Consider the following 20,963-nt stretch of genomic DNA (forward strand, 5'->3'; position numbering starts at 1 on the left):
AAGCTCTTATGATATGACCAAAATTAGATTTATAGAAAAGTTTAGCTAGGTGCTTTGAGTGCGCTTGAAAGCTCACTGAAAAAGCTTCTTTTAACTTTCAAGCTTTCCGGCTATTTTTAGCCCAACATCTTTGCATCTGCCCAAGTTAGAAAATTTCTACAGAATAAATGAAGAAGACAGAATGAAGAGGAATGCCTGACTAGCAAGTACCCTGACACCAATGCTGTCAACTTTATAAATAACAATTTCTGATTGAATATATATATATATATATATATATAAATGTCTGCAACTTCATGCATTCAAGTGTTCATTCACTCATAATCAAGCGCCCCGTTCGCTGCTTTTGCTGCACAGTGTATTTAATGATACAAAAGCGTAGCTAACGAGATCAATCTGCATTGAATGTGGCACGGCGCATTTAATACCAAATTGTTCAGTTAAATCAGTTGCAACATTTCTGTGTCCTTGTGTCGCCCCGTTGCTGTGTTCGAATGTGCTTTGGCACCGATAGTCGAGTCGAGGCGTGACTCCTGATTATGACAACGGCTATGAATCCGCTGACTGCTCGCCGAGCCTAACTTCCGTTCCATTGTGCGCGGCTGCCGTAGTTGTAGCTATTATGGCGCTGTGTTTCCTGTGCGCCGGGCCGGTCGTCGGGCGCCGGTGTCGCTGCCAGGTGAAGAGTCGCAGGGTCGTTAGTCATTGCCTGCCTACCCAAGCCGCAAAGCCGAAGCCAACAGCGCTAACGACACTCTGCCACGTCCACAAGCGGACAGACAATGCAATTGGAATTGTAGCTGCAATCCTCAGCCTCAGTCGGCCACATTCTTTGTTGTCGCCCAAGGCTGTGATTCGCTGCTGCCCCTCTTTGCCTGCGACTGGTCACGTCCAACTCATTATCATCATCGTCGCGTTATTAAACATAATTATTGGCTGCAATTTGACATTTTGCTATTTCAATTTGCAGCTGCAGCTGCAAAATCTTAAATCATAAGCAATATGCTAGCTTACAAAGTAGTTACATTCTATTTCCCACATTCAACTTTGTTGAGCTGCTCAGTTCTGATTGAAGCGAAGACTCAATGCTCTCTTGGGCAAGTCTAGCTCGACTATTGCTCAGTTAACCTTCTTTAGAATATAATCTGATAAGACAGTGTGGATATCTAGAACAGCTCTCTTCAGCTGAAACTTAGGTATTTCTATTGCACTTAAGAAATAGCTATTGCAGCTCTTGTCTGCTGATATAGATCAGGAATATAGGGCTTCATTGCTACTCTATAATAACCACTGCAAGAGCACACACACACACACACACACATAAGAACTGACAAATTTAATAATCATAAAAAGCAGAAGCAGACAAGCCCGAAACAAAGGCAAAAGCGCAGCGTGTATGAAGCGTAGCCACGCAACCAAGTGAAAGGCGAACGCAAGGATAATGCATAAACAGGACATAGCCCAGAGGCATGGGCGTGTTGTGCCGGGGTGGCTGAGGGCGTGGGCGTGGCCAAATTACGCTAGACAAAGTTTAAATGCAATTGAAAAGTTTCACAAAAGCAGCTATACTATACATGTGTGTGTGTGTGTGTGTGCGTAGGGTGTGTGGATTCATAAGAAATGTCATAAATGTTGACTCAGTGCTCTGGGCGCATGTTGGGCGAAATTCGCTAAATTCATATGGACAACTTTATTGAGGGCAACCATTGGGGGCGGCTGCTGTGTGGCAAATGAAATGCAACTGCAGCGCGCAGCCACAAATTACCTCCCAGCACTAACCCTGATGCTGCCACTGCTATGCCAGTGTCTGTGCTGTGCGGCATGATAAAGCCATTTTGCGACAGCAGCGCGCTGAGGGAGTGGGAGTGGCAAGGCGGGATTTGGGTGTAGAACTTTTGCAGCCGGACAAGTTGAACAAAAGTCTTAACATATTTTCGTAATCCAAAAGTTTTGCACAAATGCGACTTAATTGTTGCTACGCGTTGCTTGTCCTCTCAGTGCAATTGTTGTTATTGTTGTTGTTGTTGTTGATGTTGTCGCTGGCATAAACAAAAGCCTCAGCTAGCTGAAAAACCCAAATGAATTTGCTGTTGATGATGTTGCCGCGTTTTATTAAGTGATTAAAAAGAATAGCAAAAGTTGCTCAGCTGCAACAGCAGCAGCCGCAGCAGCAGCAGCAACCGCGCTTCAAGGGTGGCCACACCGCTAAATGGCAGGATGTGGGCGTATACCGCCCATGGCGCATAATGCTCTGCCACCCAACATTATGCAGATTTGAGCAAACACAGCACAGATCACAGACCAACTTGGCTTATTTGCTGTCTTTAATGCGCTTACTGCGAACAGCGGACAGGAGCTGGCTGGCATTATGGCATCGCCATGGCCAAGCCTTGCTGATTAGGGCCAAAAGTTGCTCAACTTTAAAGGGGCTTATGCATCAACGGTTAAATAATCTCCCATTATTATTTTCATTGCTTGCAGAAATTTTGACAATAATTTGAAAACAAAGAACTGCAAAAAAATTGATTTATATCGAGAGTATGTTCAGGCTCTCAGCCAAGCTATTTGCAAGTTGTCAGCGAAGCGAAAGTAACTGAAAAACTATTGGGCAATGTTGGCTAGCAATGGCTGGCCAGAATTTCACTTCAGCTAAAATATATAACAAATATTCGAGTTCTCGCATAGTTTTGTCCACTTCCATTTGCTTCGATGCCAATCTGTTTGGCTTTTCCTTACTTCTTCTGGGTCTGGCTTGGCGACTGCCAATAGAAAAACCGAGCCAAACTGATGACAGTCGCTTGTTGCTGCTTGGGGCGAAGATTTCATAAGTTTTTATGTCTTCATTTCTGGCAGTCGTCGCAAATCAAAGTGAACGGCGCAAATGTCTGTATCTATTTAACACAAATGCCCTTTTAGACATAAGCAATGTTACGTATACGTAATAAATACACACTTTATGCCAGCAACAACAGCCCCGACATAAGCCATAAACTGAAGGCATTAACGCCACAAATTTCGACACAAATGTGACACAAGTGTCACATAGACTTATTGATTTCACCGAATCGAATTTTTGTCAGCTGTAAGCCGATACGAGCGTATCTCGCCACGCACTTTGAGTCCGTTCGACTTGCAGCAGCAACCAAAATTCAATTCGTTTTGCTGTAATCGAACACTTTTTATCGGCCAGGCCAAGTGAAGCAACTCAGAGACACAAAATGCAATTATGCTGACATGGCCTCAGGTGTCCGAAACACTGTTAACCTGCTCCAAACTGCATTGCATCACATTTTAGCCAAGACTTTATTGTTATCTATTGTGTGTAAGACAGCTGCAGGTCTGCCAGGCTCTCTCTCTAGAGTTTTAACTAAAAGCATTGAAGTCAGAAAACATCTTTCTATAAGTTTCATGTACTTCTCTCCTCGCAAAACAAGTTGCAAGCGAGCTGCATCTGTGACCATGCTGCAGCCTTTAATAGCTTAGATATATTATGGCTTTCTGTGGATAACAAATTGATTTAAGTGCGCAAAGCAAAACAATCTACTTTAATCGCCTAAATATTTGCGCCAACAGTTAGTTAAGCCCCATAAATATTTATGCACATTTGACCAAAAGCACTGGGGGCATTGGCCGTGGGCGGATGCTAGCAAATGCAGCCGATGACAATCCGAATGCCACCCCAAAGGATGTTCAGCACTATTAAAGGCTGCAAACAGATTAAGTCCGCTCCATTGGCATGCAGATGAAATGAACTGTGCGCCGCAAAGTCCAAGCGGATCAACTTTCCTCCTTCATTTTTTTTTACATTTTCCCTGATTGCAATCCGAACGAAAGGAAAATAAATGTATGTATGCACGCTGTTTGTTCGATTCCTTGCAGCTTGTATCTTGGCCAGCGTGCAATAAAGACGAAAGCATGCAAAGTCGTATTCAATTATATTTAAGAGATATTCCTTGCTAAGTCTCTTAGAGGTCAAGCACTCTTTATGTTATATGTCTGCAACGGAGTCAATCTTTAATACGAAAAACCTATTGACTATTGAAAACATATCTTTAGCCCATCGAAATAACCAAGCAGTCGAGTCGATATAGTCTCTGTCTTGTCCGTACGTGTGCCTATACTTTAGTTCGTGTCTCGAGACTGAAAGATTGAGTCGCAGAGCGATAACTTTTTCATAAAATCGATAAAAATCGATATCAAACTTGACTGATATCGATAATTTTTTCATAAAATCGATAACAATCGATATCAAACTTGACTGATATCGATAACTTTTCATAAAATCGATAATAATCGATATCAAATTTGACTGATATCGATAACTTTTTGCATTAAATCGATTATAATATCAAACTTGACTGATATCGATAACTTTTTGCATTAAATCGATTATAATCGATATCAAGCATGACTGATTTTAGCATATCTTAGCGCTTGTTTGGTATATAAATTTTTGCTAAATATACTTAAAAAAAAACCCAAATTTTGTAATGTTCTTCCTCATTTCATTCCCATATACATAGAGTTTTGAAAGAAGAAGCAGCTCAGTTATATCATTATTCGCGTATGTGTGTGCTTCTGTCTGTTAGACATTTACAGTACTTGCTAGTCTGGCATACCCGTCTATAGCTCTCTTACTTGTTTTCTTGTCGAAGCCCTTGTAAGTGTAAAGAAAATTCGGCTTAGAATAGAGAGCAAGCAAATATATGCGCGACCGCTACGCAAAAAGGGGCATATTAGTCGTTAGACAATAACTTGACAATTTTAGTTTATTCAAGTTTGCGATTGCTAATGGATTTATAGCCTATCTACATCTGTAACTTGGATATATATATCTGAAATATACTTACATTCGGGCTGTGAGCGAGTATTGGGCAGTCTATGCTAGCCGATTGCAACAGCCTTGCTCAACTGTGACCGCATTGGCCACTGTCACGTTTCTGTTTCTGGTTAAATCCTTTGGCAACCTTTGTCCGTATCGCCCCACCACGCCTCAGGCGGAGGCTGCTCTGCGGTTTTTCGCATCGCTGGCGTTGTTGTCGCCATGCGGCTGGGCTCTGGCTGCTGCTCTGCTTGTTCTTCATGTGTAGATACATGTGGCACTGTCTGCTGTAGTGTGACGCCGATGTGCCAAGCAACGTGCACACTCATACACACACACACAGGCACACACAGACACACACACTTACAATCTCACAATTAGCCACGTTTCGCATTAAAAGTGTCGATGGGCTGGGCTGATGCTAGGAGCAGGCGGCACTTATACTGTCAATAACTTAATTTTTACCACAACGTGATTTAATTAACGATTAGCGTAAGCAGAGTTAAGCAGGCCGTTCTGCTCGTCCAGCTTTTGGGGCAACTCACGAGCCAATTAAGTGAGTTGCCCTGGCGCTCTTGGTCTAACAGGCAACTGCTTATCGAATTGCCAATTCTTACAAAACTTTTTCTTTTACACCCTAGCCCCCTCCCACCCTCTCTCTCTCTCTCTCTCTCTCTCTCTCTCTGTGTCTGTCTCCATCTCGCTCTGGTACGTGTCGCCACGTGTGTGTGCTTTGCGTGCCAGCCAGCTAAATAGAAACGGAAATGGAAATGGAAATCTCTAGCTCGGCATGTATTTAACCGCATTAAATTGGATGCATGTGAAACGTGTTTGGTCACTGGGCCACTCTCCGGTCGGGCGAATGCCACAGCAGATCATCAGCTGACACGCACCCATTGTGGCGGCAACTCTGTGGCCAGTTGTGCCACAAATGTGAACATAATCAAAATACATCAGAGCGAATTGCGGCAAGTGTGACACGTTTGCCACTGCGATCCTAATTGCTATATTGAAATAGAGAAATTCATTAATATATATTATGTTTCATTAATCTATATACATGTCAAATAAATTTGACAAAGGGTGCTTGCATCTGCTTACAGTGAGCCTCACTTAAAGAGGCTTGATTTCTTTCACGGGTTTCAAGAATGCATGAAATAATTTTGTTATATATAAAAACTAATCAGCTATGCTCAAGAATAATATCTGGACTCTATATAGGTTTAGATTTTACAAGTACTTTAAATATATATAAAAACAAGATTTAAAGGCAATATAAAAAAAATAAGAAAATAAAATAAAAAAATAAAAACAATAGTTAATATGTCCTCTTTTTATATAAAAGTATTTATAAAAAATCTGTAAAACAAAATTAAAAGCCAATTAAATTATATTCAAAAATATTTAGTATATCCTCCCTTATTCCAAATGTCCATTTCCATTTATGCCTCATATGTGACATATAACATAGTTTTTGAATTCAATTTCTTAACTATAGAGACCTAGCATGGCATAAAGGTGCTGCCATATAGGAATATGCTGGCAGAGCAGGTGTGATACCATTTTGCCATTAATGCCTGTTAAAAGTGCAAAAATATCGTGTGTTGCTAAGCTTGAAATGAGCAATTTGGCAACTTAGTCTACCCACAGTGAGCTCTGCTTAATCCTTAGATTGCTTTGGCCAAGGTAAGGGCTTAGCTTAGGACGAGTAGGCCAAGAGCTCAAGGCCAACTATAGAAGCTGTAACAATTCTTAATGCTTTCTTCAATTCCTGACCATATATATTTATATATAAATATATAAAAAAAAATATATATATATAAATATATTTATATATATATTTCTATATGAATTTATATATTGCAGAGCATTGAAACTGCAGCTCATTCGGTTGGGGCTGCGTTTCGCCCTCGAGCTTCTGGCTCATTTGCTGCGCCGTTTGCATTCGGCTAGTTTACATGCAGTTTAAGTTTGGGGCCAACTTTGTGTCGCTTTCAGCCATTTGAAAGTGCACAATGTGACGTTAGCTGGCAAACAGCATTTGCATTCGCATTCGCATTCGCATTGAAGCCCCCTGGGCCGTGGGCCAGCAGCTGTGGGTCTGTCTCGTGGCGCCCGCTCTCCCTGCCCCACTAATAGGCACATTTAAGCGCATTACGTTGAAATTATTGTAGTCGGCAAACGCTTTGGAAAATGCAATCAGCTTTTCCACAACAATTCCAGCAATCAGAGCTGTCTGCGTGTTGCAATTTTCAATACGATGCGAGCACGGATTACAGACACTGTCGGGTTTCCGCTGACTATTTGACCAGAAAAATGATATTGTTTGCCTGAACATTGTTTTTGTTTTTATTTTTTTTTCTTCTTTATAGAAAAGCAAATAAATGTGCGCCAGTCAGGCGTGTCCGGCCGGGAGATACACTGCCGAGCTGCTGAATATCAAGCTGTGAAAATCCAAAATGTGAACTATAAATACTTGACATTAGTCTATATACTAAATTTGTTAAGAGATGTTAGTTAAGCACTAAAGGTCAATATAGTTTCGAGTCGATTTCGTGTCTTCGGCAAAAGCAAACTAAAGGTTGATACTTTTGAGGGAGACACAAAGCCAGACAGGGCTAACTCAACTCGGCTCTTGTTCCTAATTAAGAATATATTTATGTTGCTTAACTATTTTTGCTACTGTTTCGTGTTAACTATATAGCTCGCGACACATATAGTTCTTAAAATATTTCATATATATATATGTATATATAAAATATTTTTTAAGCATTCCATTTTAATTTATGAAACATTTATATATATATATATATATATATATATATATATATATATATATATATATATATATATATATATATATATATATATATATATATATATATATATATATATATTACATTTAAGCTTCTATATTTCAAACAAAAAAACTCACATTAAATTCATAATTTTATTACGCATTTATTTTTCATACACTCTTTTTATATATGCATATTTTTAACTTTACAAAAAAAAAATGTGTTTTTCGTGTTCTTTTCTGTGTTTGTGTGTGTGTGTTTTTTTTTTTTTTGGTTTTTATTATGCTTTAATTAAATATTTGTTTACTTTCCACTTGTTTTGTGACATTTTATTTGCGTTTGTTGTTGGATTTGAACAATTGGGTTTTTAGTTTGAAAGGAGTTTTCGTTTCTTGGAAAGTTGTTCGTTTCAAAATACACCAAAAAGATCAGCTATGCAATTACAACTAGAGTATATTCGTAATTATCGATTTGCAGTTGAACTCGTTTGTAGTTCTTGGTTTTCAGATCGTTTCCTGTTTGCCTTGAAGAAGAAAGTTACATTTGATATACGTTCATAATACTTCTTTACGTTTTTCTTATTTGCTTCTATTTTTATTAATTTCCGTTCTCGATAATATCAATTTGAATCGTTTTGATAAAAGACTACATCGTTTTGCAATATCTTGTGTCTGTGTCTGTGTGTGTATGTGTGTCTGTCTGTCTGTGTGTGTTTTCTCGTTCCTTTGGGTTTGATAACAATTAGTTTTTTGATATATCATATTTCATACTTTAACAGAGAGCCACGCACTTCCGCATATTATAAATATTTATATATTTAAACTAATGAGTTTTTCCGCTCTTTTTTTTTTTGGAATTTTTCTTTTTTTAAGTCACACTGAAATATTGAATACAATTAATCGTACTTAATCTAATGCTATGACATGTATGTATATTTTTGTTTGCACTCTATTCTTAGTTATTCTTTAGTAATTCACAAAGCCAAAAAAAATATACATTTATTAAAGTTTTTAATTGTTTGTGGTTTCTGTTTTTGTTCCTTACATTTTGGTACCATGTTTGTTTCCAGTTCTATTGTTGTTGTCGCTTGTTGTGCAACAGCAGAAAAAACTGAAAATGCTAACGAAAACTCTCTAAAACGAGATTTGCTTTTGCTCACATTTGTGTAATCCATCGGTTGGTTGAGAGACGAATTTTCCTTTTGTTCTTTTAAGTTTGTAAAATTTGATTTTAACAGCTTTTAAAATTTTAGAGATTTAAAAAAAGTATAGTGAATACATATATATACACATATATATATATATATATATATATATATATATATATATATATATATATATATATATATATATATATATATGTATATGTATATATATAGACTATATACATTAATGTGTAACACTTTGTATTGATTTGACTAAGGCTTAGGCCTGGAAAAAAAATGTGGCATGTGGCAACATTTCTCTGTCCACAAATTGTACATTTTTAGTTTTTAAATTTGACACTTTCTGAATTGATTTAATGCCGATTAAACGCTTCTTTGGGACTCAGAAAATTTTTGACTATATGAAGTTAATGTTTTTTGCTGCCTTTTCTATGCCTTCAGCTTGGCGGCCTGTGGAGCTGCTGTAGAGCCCACAAAGTCGACTAAGATTGTTGTCGTTGAGACTAACTACTCTGATTGAATACCATCGTGATATGAGCCACTGCAGCCTTACTTCTGCTTCACTTTGGCAGCTCTAAATGGAGTTGGCTGTCGGCTAAATGTTGGCTATGGCAGGAGGCGTGGCTGTTTAAGGCAACGAGCTCAGTCGTCTGTCTAATCCCTCAACCCGACCTGCCGTCTGTCTGCAATCCTGAACCTACAAGAGCTAGAGCTTTGATCTCTTAGTTCCGCCTATAGCACATAGATGGCGCTTCGCGGTTTCACTCATTGAGAGCTCTGTGAATTTCTATAAAACTAATTAAATCAGATATGAAACTTTAGTTGTTTCGTATTATATCTTCAATATCTGCCTTGAACACTCATTTGAATGGACAGTTCAGGGTATCTTCTAGTCAGACCCACTCGACTAAAGTATGCTCACTTCTTTTTGTTCAGTTGTACTTCGATAGAATCTATATATAAAAAATTCTGAATAAAACTCGCACATATTTCAGTGGAATAGCTAAAGAAACAACAACTGTCAAGTGGGAGCTGAATTCTCTTTGCATTTACATTTGATGTAATATGAATGAAGAACAAACAGTTGGTCCAACATGTAACCTTCAGCTGGCCAAGCATTCTCGAGAGCATAAAACGTTAAGCTGAAATTCTCTATTATACTCAACGACAGTGTGTGAGAGAGATATCAGATTGTTGTTGGTAGGGGGTCAGCGGGGATCAGAGGTTAGACTGAAGTCTCGCTAGGGTGGGTCAGGTGGTTGAACGTGGGTGAATTGGCATTGTGTGGGTTACTTTCAGCAGTTGGCATATTGTCATGATCCGCTTAGAGTTATCAACAATTCGTCTACATATAGCTGGGCATCAAAGGTGGATGCTACGCTTATTGTTTGATTATTTAAAGTTTGATAACAAGAAACCAATGATAGATTCAAAGAAGTAAAGTATTCGCTAGTTAGATTCATAGATTTGAAAAAGTAATTATACCTAATATAGATAGAGGCAAACGTTTTCTTGCCTAGTTTTTGTTTTAGTTTTGGTTTTCGTATTCGTTTTAGTAGTTCGAGTTGTGAAGGAGTGTAGGGTTCTAAGTGTCAATACATGGATAGTTAGAGACCAACGCGTTTGGTATCAGTTTCGAGCAAGATGCAAACTTTTTGGTAATATTTCGTACTGCTGCAACATTTATCTAAAAATAATACAATATGTTTTCTCTACACATTCTTTAAACTATTTTCTTGCTTTATCTTTCCAATGTCTTAAATATTCGTTTTTGCTTCTTCTTCTGTTGCTTTTTTATTATTAATTTTTTTTTGTTTTTTGATTAACATTTATTGTTTAATGTTTTGGACATTGTTGTGTTTAGTGTAATTTTAATGTTTTATCTTTGTTCATTTGTTTTTCTTTTCGTTTAACAATTGCACTTTGTGCAGAAAAAGTTTTTCTTTTAGTATGTTTTTTTTTCGGTTGTAAAGTTGAAAGCTTTTCTTTGGGTGTTTCAGCTAAGGTACCAATTTGCTACAGGTTGTCTAAGTGGAAATTATTTTGCACTATCTCGCTCTCTCTCTCCCTGTCTCTCTCTGGTTCGTGCTCTCGCCTCGGTCAGGCCAAAAGGTCAAGGCTGTTGGAAGACTATAGCTAAGTACATGTGTGTGTGTGGCTGTGCACATACATAGATAGCTGTACGTGCACATACCAGTAGAGTCTGACTATGTATGTATATTGTAGTTAGACCAGTTCGGCAAATTCAAAGATCTTAACAATCAACTATTTACAATCCATTGCTGTGAGTGTTTCTGTGTGTCTTATGACTATCTATAAAATACAATACATCCATATATATATGTATATATATTCAGTATTTGATAAATATCGTAATTGCAAACATACATATATTGTATATTGTATGTCTGTATACATATATACAGAGTTTGCCTAATTTAATCATGAATAGAAGAACTAGAGCTAAGCATTTGATTTGCTTTTTCATTTTGTTAATACTCATTTTTTTTTGTTTTGCATTATTTTGCTGGTCCAATTTCTGATTTTAAAACATTGATTTATCATTTGATTTTACACCTACGCACACACATACATATATCCACATATATATATTTAGCTTTATCTCGTCTGAGTTTTGTATCATTTTATTTCTTTTTTTCTTCATTTTAATTTAACACTTATTAAGAAACTTTGATAGTTCATATTCATATATGCTTATGAGTCATATAATCTTTGACTGAAATGTAAATTAGATAACTATTTGCATGTGGCTTAGTACATCCAATAGACCCCAATTTCATTGAGGCTTCGTATAGTTGAGCTCTCATTTTTCTTGCTGTTTTGCCTCTTCGTCTTGTCTAACTTCAATTTTTTTATTTTTTATATTTAATTAGCACAGTTAAGTGAACTAAAATTTTGACTGTTGAAAGTTGGCGAGCTTGTTTTGGTAGTTCGTTTTAGCCTAGTATTGTTTACCAGCCTAAAAAAAAAAAAAAAATTTCTTTGTTTCTTCAGTTTCATTTCTTTAAACAAAATATGTTTTTGTTTCTCTACTTAAGTTAGTTATTATAGTTTTGTCTTTTTATTTTAGTATTACTCTTCTTTATTTTTTTTTTAATATTTGTTTAACCGTTAGTTTTGTTGGTTGGTCTAAAGCTTTCATTACGCATGCATTTGTCGTTGAAAATTCTGTTGCATACTTTTGTGGGCGCCTGAATAGAACCGAGCCGAGACAATTAGAAATTGTACAGATTTAGATATATATATATAGGAGTGTATGTGTGTGTATGTGTATGTGTGTGTGTTTGTGTTGTATATATGCTATGGCAATCAATCGCAATGGCCAAATGAAATTTTGGCTTTGAATGCAATTGACATAAATTGAGAATAGAATAGCTGTGGGGTTATACATATATACGTGTGTGTGTGTGTATGTAGCACAAGTGAAAAACATAAACACATCCACACTTTTCGAAAATAATTGCATATTTATGGCCTTTTCGTAGGTAGTTTGACAATTCGCGTTCGATTTCACTCGCTCATATATCATTTTGTTGCTATGCAAATTTCTGTGTGTGATTGTGTGTGCGTGTGTGTGAGTGTGCGCCAGCATTTCAAGCAGTCGAGCAGCAGCAACGAGCAGTACAGCCAGAACGTAAAAGATAGAGAAAGAGATGGAAAGAGAGAAAAAGAAAGAAGAAAACATATATTTTAATTGGCATACAAGAATTTCAATTTCATGCATCTGTATATGTGTCCACTTCTGTCCAGGTGTGTGTGTGTGTTCATTGTAGCAGTAAAGAAAAACCAAAAAATCATATCAGCAAATATACTAAAACACAATTGCAATAACAGTTAGCAAAAGGTAACGAGCAACTGCATTCATTATTCTATTTTTCTTCCTTTTACTCTGTGGCTCAGTTGAGCTCTAATTGCTTTGGTCTTAATGACACTTCAACAAATACAAATACAAATACAAACACAGAGCAAGTCATGTAAACACATATGCAAGATACAAGCAAGCACACACACACACACTCGTGTATATTTACAGTTAACTAATGCATGTTTTGGGCACAGTAAAAACACATTCAAATTTCGACGCGTTCACTTTGTACGAAGCGCTTATAAAGTATGGGCAATGTCTATCTGTCTGCCTATCTGTTCATTTGAATTAAGGCATATCAATTTGTCCTTATTGACGGTAGAGCATATATATAGTCGTGTCAGTAGTTCCTAATGCCTGCCGTTTGCATTCAAAATAGGAAAGTTCGTTCGACTTCTCAGTGCTTCGTGAGTGTTTCGTTAGGCTGCTTTATATATAGATCTATAAACCCATAATAGTAACGAAAGTAACGGGATTATTTTGCTATTCTCTTCTTTACAATCTATGACATACATACAGTAATGTTCATAAAAATAGTAGTATATATATTTGATTCGGAAAACATAAGTTCTCTAAAGGTAAACGAGCATTATGCAGTCGGGCATCATCGACTTTAACATGTTTTTTTTTTTTTTAATTTTTTGAAACAACATTTAGATGATCAAAGAGAAAATGCAATAAAACAATTATGAACTGTTGAATTTCAATAAATTGTTGTATATATCTTCGTTCCATTGACCCTTGACCTAGACATTTTCAACTATTTTTGCACGTGTGTCTTGCTGTTCGAGCAGTAAGTCTATCGGATCGAAGCAATATGTCAATTTAAATTTAAGCTGATTTTTTATTTTTTTTATTTTAATTTTTAGTTGTACCATTAAAATTTAAAATTAAAATTATAGCTAAAAAATAAAAATATTCTATTAGATTTAAGTACACAATTTTTTTTAATATTTTGTTTATTCATTTGATAGTTCCATATAATCAATATCTACTGTACTCACGTCATACAAAAGCGCTAAATAACTTAAGAATCAAAGAATGAAAATATTATAAAATGTCAAAATAAGACACACACACATACACATCACACACACACATCACACACACACACACACACACATATACAGTTACATGCACATCTGACAGAGCACAGCTAGAGCTGTCATGGAGTAGTCGTTCGTATATTAGCTCGTTCGTTTAGGCTATTGAGCAAATTAGTAGGTTCTTATCGATTAAGTAGGTTAATAAGTAGTACACCTTTGATTTTCTAGTTGCTAGTTGCATGGTCTTGGTTTCCTTTATCTTTAACAGTTTAAAGTAGTTTTAATTTTCATCACAGCTAACGTCAATTTTTTGGTTTTTTTTTGTTTTTTTAACTATGATAACTAACTTTGTTTATTAAATATTTAATTGTTTTATGGAATCTTTACCGCCAATTGTGAAACGCAAAAGGGAAATAAACACAAAAACATTTAAATCAGATTTTACATTTATTTTTGGTTTTCTTTTCTTTTGTTCGGTCTGAATCTGTTGATTAAAATTAGTTTAGATTATATAGCTAGCATAGTATACCGTTATACAATTGAGTTTAATTTAGTTCTTGTTTGCTTAACTTTTTTTCCTTTTCTTTTTATCACTATAACACATTTTACAATTATTTTAACATCGATTTAACATACACATAGCTTTGGGAACTTCATTTTTTTTTTATTTTCTGTTCTATGGTTTAAGTCTAAGTAGAGGGGAAAAAACAGCACATATCTATATATATATATATAACCACATCAAATGTATAAGTAAGTACATTGTATGCAAATCTTATAAATTTAAACACTTGCAGTTGCAATTTCAACCTAAAAAAAACTCTCTTTGCGCTCAGGAATTTCCATATAGTAGAGCATAAAGAGGGGAGTTGCCGTTGTTGTTGTTGTTGTTGTTGTTGTTGTTGTTGCATGCATTTGGGGAGACCCAAGTCTCGGAAATAGTAATGCTGATATCAAAGGTACTCACTGACTGCAGTCAACAACTAGAAATATGTAAATGCCTATTAGCAGGAGACGCCCTGCTTGGCCACCGTGTACCAAGTGCTGACCGTTACCAGCGAGGGCGAGTCTGGCGTGTGGGGCAGCTCCGTGTTGCCATGACCTGCCGCCAGCTCATTGCTATCCAAGGGTTGCGCCACAAGGCCGTTGGGCGGCGGCAGTGGCGGGGCAGGTGGTGCAGGCGTTACTGCCGCAGCTGCTGCTGCTGCAACATCTGCTTTGGGTGGTGCAGCTGCTAGCTGCGCTTGCTTACGCTGCATGCGCTGCTTGTGCTTGCTTTTACTTTTGGCCGGCTTGGGCGGCGCCTGGTGCTGACCCTGGCCCAGCTGCTGGGGATGATGGAAATGCATGGGCTGCGGCGTATGCAGATCGCGACCCACCTGCGGCCCCACCTGCGGACAGCGAAAGCGTATGGCCAGCTCATTGGCAACGCTCAACTCCGGCCAGCGCGGCTTGGCACGTGCATCCAGATGCTGATGCTGATGCTGATGCTGATGATGGCGCTGCCTGCTCTTGCTGCGCTTGCGCTGTCGCGACTTCGACTGGGCTTTGCGCAGACGCAGCGCCGGCAACTGGCGCGAATGCAGCTCCGTTTGGGGTCGTTGGCAGTGCCGGCACATGGATTGATTGCGTTGAGCGTTGCCCATTAGCGGCTGTCTCCCAGTTTCGTAATCATCCTTCTCCTCCTCATCGGCGTCATCCCCATCCTCATCCTCATCCTCATCATCATCATCGTCGTCGTCGTCATTGTCCTCATCGTGATCATCATCGTCGTCGTTGTGGTTGTCGTCCTCATCCTCATCGGAGTCATCGATGACGCGCTTTTTCAGCGCTCGTGGCCTGTGATTAGTTTTGTAGTTGTTGTGGTTGTTGCTAGTGCAGTTGGTTGTTGTTGTTGCTGTTGTTGTTGTTGTTGTTATTGTTGTTGTGCTGGCGCCATCGATGTCAATGACATGACAGCACTTGGCTGCCGCCTGGTGTCTTGTGCTATGTATTTGTTGCATTTGTTCTTGTTGTTGTTGTTGTTGTTGTTGTTGTTGTTGTTTCATCTTGTAGTTTGACTTACGTTTCTCAGTTTCCATTTGCTGTTTGCTGTGCTGCTGTTGCTTTTGTTTCTGCTGCTGACTCCGGCTACGTCGCAGTCGCCGCACCGTATACTCATCGCCCTTGTCAGTCGGATATGGTCAGAATGCTGTATCAAAGACAGACATCGATCTGGATATGGCATCATCATTCCGGCAGGCCTCCAAAAACTCTTCTAGCGTCACAACGCCATCCCGATTGATGTCCATTTTCTGAGAGTCGAAATTTCAATTGAATTAACTTCATGACTGAGCATAATACCAATTTCTATACTATCAATTTTGTTGGCCAAGAGGAACAAGTCAATTAACTGCATTTCTGTCAATTTCTCGGGCCTAACAGTCTGGGCCGCCTCGAGTAGCTAAGCTTAAATTTAATATGGGCCAGCGTGCTTTAAGGCTCAGGATAATAATGATAAATATCTGGCCATGTATGCGACTAGCTAGCTAGCTGTGTGCTCGCATTTGCCGCTTCCTTTGCCATTTGCAGCATCTGGATAAGGGCCAAGATGGGGCATTCAACAGGACCTTAGCCGCTAATGACAATGCGTGACTGGCAAGCAAAGCGAACTCCGGAAAGACGGACGGAGAGGGAGGGGGAGAGATCTATGCGATAGACAGCCTGATGACTATGTCCATTGAATGTGTCCGGCTGGCGAAATGGCCAACAAAGAAATACATAATTTGATTTGCATAATGCAGAGTAAATAAGCCGACAGTTTGAGGCGAGCGCAAATTGAAATTGCATAATTAACATAAGTAATGCGAACATCTCTCTGCTCTGGCAGCTGGAGTTGCTTGATGGGCGGCTGAGGCAACTCGAACTGAAGCTGAAACTGAAACGGGAACTGGCACTGTGCGTTTGGGCACTCACCTGAAAGATTTGCTCCACTTTGCCCTTGATCTTCTCCTCCTCGGGACACTCGTCCGGCAGTCGACCCATTAGCTCGTATATGGCAGTCACAATGTCAGTCATTTCCTCCCTCGTAATGAAGCCGTCGCCGTTGATGTCGTACAGCGAGAATGTCCAGCGTAGCTTCTCCTCCACCGAGCCGCGCGACAGTATCGAAAGTCCTTGAACGAAGTCCTGTTGTAAATGAAAAATATGCCAACATAAATACACATTACACATTATACATTACAGATTCAGATACTGAGACAGATAGAGAGATACAGCCGCAGATACCAAGACACTCGGACGCGAACGGCGAAAAGAAATTGGAAATCTGTTTATAAAGAATAGCCCATAAGAGGCTGCCAGCACTCGACTTAAGTCGAGCACTGACCAGCAGCTGGCCGCAGACAGCAGCAGCTGGAGACTACACGGACTACCCGAACTTAAGCTGCTGCTGAAGTGGACATTTATTTCAGTGATTCGTATGACAAATGTGCCTAGATAAGAACTGGCAAGTGGAAAAAGTTCTACAACTATGTGCCGCAGCATCGCTGTCTGCCTGACAAGGGAGCGTGAGGGAGGAGGGAGGCATTCAAGCTGAATGGCTGAATGGCTGAATGGCGGGTCTTGTTGTGTGTTCCTATACCCTCGTAATATATATAAGCAGGTCAACAACAGCAGTGCTGCTTCTAGATCAAAGTGCTTGCTTAGTTTCAAAAGTTTCTTAATCTAGATGGAAATGCAGGGTATCTGTGCGTCTAGCACTGCTCGCGACCAGTGCAAAACGTGTTTGGTTATTTGTATTTGCGAAACATTTGCTGCAGCCCATTAAGCCCCATTTGGACAAGTGCAGAGTTCGCTTGGCTAATTTATCAATGTGCAGGAAACGTGACAGAACAAACCAACACGAAATAAGAAGTAAAAATAAAGTAAAAAAATCGTTGCCTACTTTTGAGCGTTGCAGCCAGAGACGCTGACAAATGCGTGCAGTCAAAAGCACACGAATACAACTCGTTGGATTGCGTTCTTTAAGGTGCATTACTAAATGAGCGGTGGCCAAACTGATCGAACTTGTTATAGAGTCGGATTTGTACACGAATTTTTGTTTTTATTGAATTTTTATTAGCATAAGAAAGACGAAAAATATACAAACTTGCTGGAAGGGCCCTAATTAAACTTATCTATACGCATCTTTGTTAACCATAGATGTGAGAGTTAAGCGATGAGCGTAATAGAATACATACAACATGCGTTGAAAACAAAGTTGAATAATATTTGCCTAACGAAAAGTTGATTTACAAAGATCGCTGCAAGCGCCATCTATTGTTCAATTTTGCTCAGGCTAAGCTAAGCTAGCCAAGCGCAGCTGCTGCGTCAACTGCGCTGTAAGCAGCGTGCGTACGTGTAATGTGTATCTATATTTACATATGTGTGTGCATGTATGTATATAGTCTCGACCAGAGCTATCAGAGCTAAATGTTACTCTAACTAATTACATTACTCTGCCTGCATGTAAATGTGCCTGTGCTATTTGCATATGTGTCTATGTATGTGGCTCATGTGTGTGTTAATTTGAGCTAAGGCCTTCTCGTTATCATCATAAATCAGGAACAAATCGTTTTACATTTGCTAGTCGATGTTCTGCACTTAAATTGATGTTGTTAATGCTCTTGTTACTCGAGTTCGAGTTGTTGTTGTGCAACGTTGGCAATTTAATAAAAGGAAATGTCGTGCAAATCGTGTATAAAACACCTTGCAACAATATGTGAGCTTAATTGAAAAGCGGAAGTCTACTTAGTCAGCCGTCATTCGACACACTCGCTCGCACACACGCACAGCAGGCTGGGCCATATGTAAACATATGTGCATGTGCATGTGTGTGTGCATGTGTGTGTGCATGTGTGTGTGCATGTGTGTGTGTGTGCACATGGTTTATATGGCGAACGTGCCTTGTAGTCATTACAATTTTAGGTCATTATTCACAAAACGAAACTGGGCGAGCTGGCAAAAAGGCAAAGGCGAAGGCGAAGCTTATGGCGGGCCTCGTTTCGCAGTCAGATAAGCGCCTGTCTCTCAGTAGCCAGCCAGCTAGTGTGTTTGTGTGTGTGTGTTCTCTGGGTGTATAACTGCTGCAGTTGGCTGCCTTTTGTTTGGCCTGCCTTTGGTTTATATCGCACTTGTGTCTTGGCTCGGCCACCCCCGGCGAGTTGGCGTTAAAATCGCCATAATTCATCGTTTCAATGGCGTCGCCAGCGAACACGTGCTGCCATTGTGCTGGGCGCCTCTCGCTCGCCCGCCCGCTGCCTGCCATATATATAATTTTTAGCATAACCAATAGGCGTGGCCGTTGGCCGTGGCGTTTGTGGTGGCCAGTGAAGTTCATGTACGGACGTTGGCAGCGAACAAAATTGTAGAAATTATTTGCAATTTGCATGCGAAGTGCTGCCTCCCAGCCTGCAGCCTGCAGCCTGCAGCCTGCAGCCTGCCACGCCCACAGCGCCATTTGCCACGCTTTTCATGCGCATATTTATTTGATTTCCGTTTTGCACTTCTTCGCGTCGCTTTGTTCGCCTGCAATAGAAATGTTGACAATGACAGCAGCAACAGCAGCAGCAACTGCGACAGCTACATGAATACAGCACGCGACAGCAGATTGAGATGGGCGACTGCATCATGTGCACCACCCGCACCACCTCACTCGGCACGCTTGTCGCCCACTTGCGCTGCATTTTATTTCAATTTTGAGACAATTCACTTGATTTTTTGGCTTTTGTTTCGTTCGCTCCACTTTGGCCCGCCAGCCAAATACCTAAAACGCCAGCGCCCCAAAAAGTAGGCAATGCGAAATGAAATAAAGTGAACACGAAACCCGAACTGAAAATGGAAACGAAAATAGAAATGGAAATGGCAATGGAAATGCAACTGACAGCGCCTGTTTCTCGGGTTTCTGCTTCGTGCGCATTGCCCAAATTGCAAATTTCAATTACATTTAACTATTTAGCCCAGATATAGATCTATGCATGCCTTTGGCGCTTTGCCTTTTGGCACAACTGTAAATAGAAAGTGATGAAAGTCGCTAATTAAAATGGGCATCAGTAAATTGCCGCCACTAGGCGATACCCAGAGATCTTCGATTTAAATTTATTAGCTTCACATTTTGTGAGCATTGAGTGCAGCTTTTGGCCAACCAAATTTAATATTTATTTATTTATTTATTAATTTTTTTTTATATTTATTGATATTTAATTTGTTTATTGTTCTTCATTATGGATCGTTTATATAAAGAGGCTAATCGCTGTAAGCCATTGAAGCAGCTTTGTAAATAGACGTATTTATATATATGATTAGACAGAGAGACGCAGCTCGATTAGCTTTTGATATTGACTAAGAGAATATATACTTTAAGGCATCGAAATATCATCTCTCTCCCAACTCTAAGCATAAATTCTGTAGCTATAATGCTGCAAAGGACTTAGTTAATAGCAGAAAGTTCAATATAGAAATTGTTAAAAAATATCTATGAGAAAGAAAGCTAGCTGTAGATATGTGAGAGATTATAGAGATATCTGTGTGGGAGATAAAAGAAATATTGGACTAATCTGAGAGATTAAAGAGTAATTGGAAGAAGCAAAGCTAGCTGTGGCTATAACTTATGTCAAAAATAAAATGAAGCAAAGTGAAAAGTGAGAGAGAGAGTGAGAGCGAGAGAGAGAGAGAGAGATACACTGATACCTTCCAAATCCAAGCGCTTTCTATGCAAATCACACACATTCTGCCCGTCAAACTGACGATTCATTAATAATGCTAAAAACTTGACAAGAACTTGAGCTGCACACTTTAAGCAAGCACTGAGGGCAGACAGACTCATGCTTCAGCGAGAAGTAGATATAAAGCTCTGATAATATGGCTGCACGCTTAACGTTTAACCAGAAGTTTGCGTCGAACAGCTTGAAGCTGGATGCTAGCACTTAATAGAGCGCTGACATTTAACCGGGAGTCGTTCGGTTCATAGTTGTTGTCGTGCTGCGGAAACCGCAGCTAAATGAGCTGCTCTAACTACACGCTTCTTGGCCAGGACTGTGGCCGTGTTTGTTGTTGCTTCTTTTCGGAGCATTTTGCAGCATCATTTGGCGCCAACCACCCAACACACACAGAGAGAGAGAAAGAGAGAGAGGAGGAGGAGGAAGAGGGAGGGGGAGGCCAATGTAGAGCAAGACGCTTATGATGCTACTCGACTGTGTCGTGGAGTTTCAGCTCAACTGTCAGCCAT

General features: G+C 39.3%; 1 protein-coding gene across 5 annotated transcripts in view; it reads right to left on the reverse strand.

Moving 5' to 3' along the window:
* Positions 1-14,404: 14,404 nt before the first annotated feature.
* Positions 14,405-20,963, reverse strand: part of LOC111600179 (Kv channel-interacting protein 1) — a 79,824-nt gene continuing 73,265 nt past the window's right edge. For 4 of the 5 annotated variants that reach the window (XM_030223500.1, XM_023316179.2, XM_023316178.2 and 1 more), the window contains 2 exons: positions 16,673-16,885; positions 15,819-16,011 (listed from right to left, as the gene is read on the reverse strand). In XM_030223500.1, coding sequence (XP_030079360.1) covers positions 15,901-16,011; positions 16,673-16,885 — 324 coding nt within the window. In that variant the 3' untranslated portion in view covers positions 15,819-15,900. Of the gene's footprint in view, positions 15,348-15,443; positions 16,012-16,672; positions 16,886-20,963 lie in introns of those variants that run through there. The other variant, XM_030223501.1, reaches the window with a different exon arrangement.

The sequence above is a fragment of the Drosophila hydei genome, unplaced genomic scaffold (genome assembly GCF_003285905.1).
Source record: "Drosophila hydei strain 15085-1641.00,03,60 unplaced genomic scaffold, DhydRS2 tig00000232-arrow-arrow-pilon, whole genome shotgun sequence".
In the NCBI taxonomy this organism is placed as follows: domain Eukaryota; kingdom Metazoa; phylum Arthropoda; class Insecta; order Diptera; family Drosophilidae; genus Drosophila; species Drosophila hydei.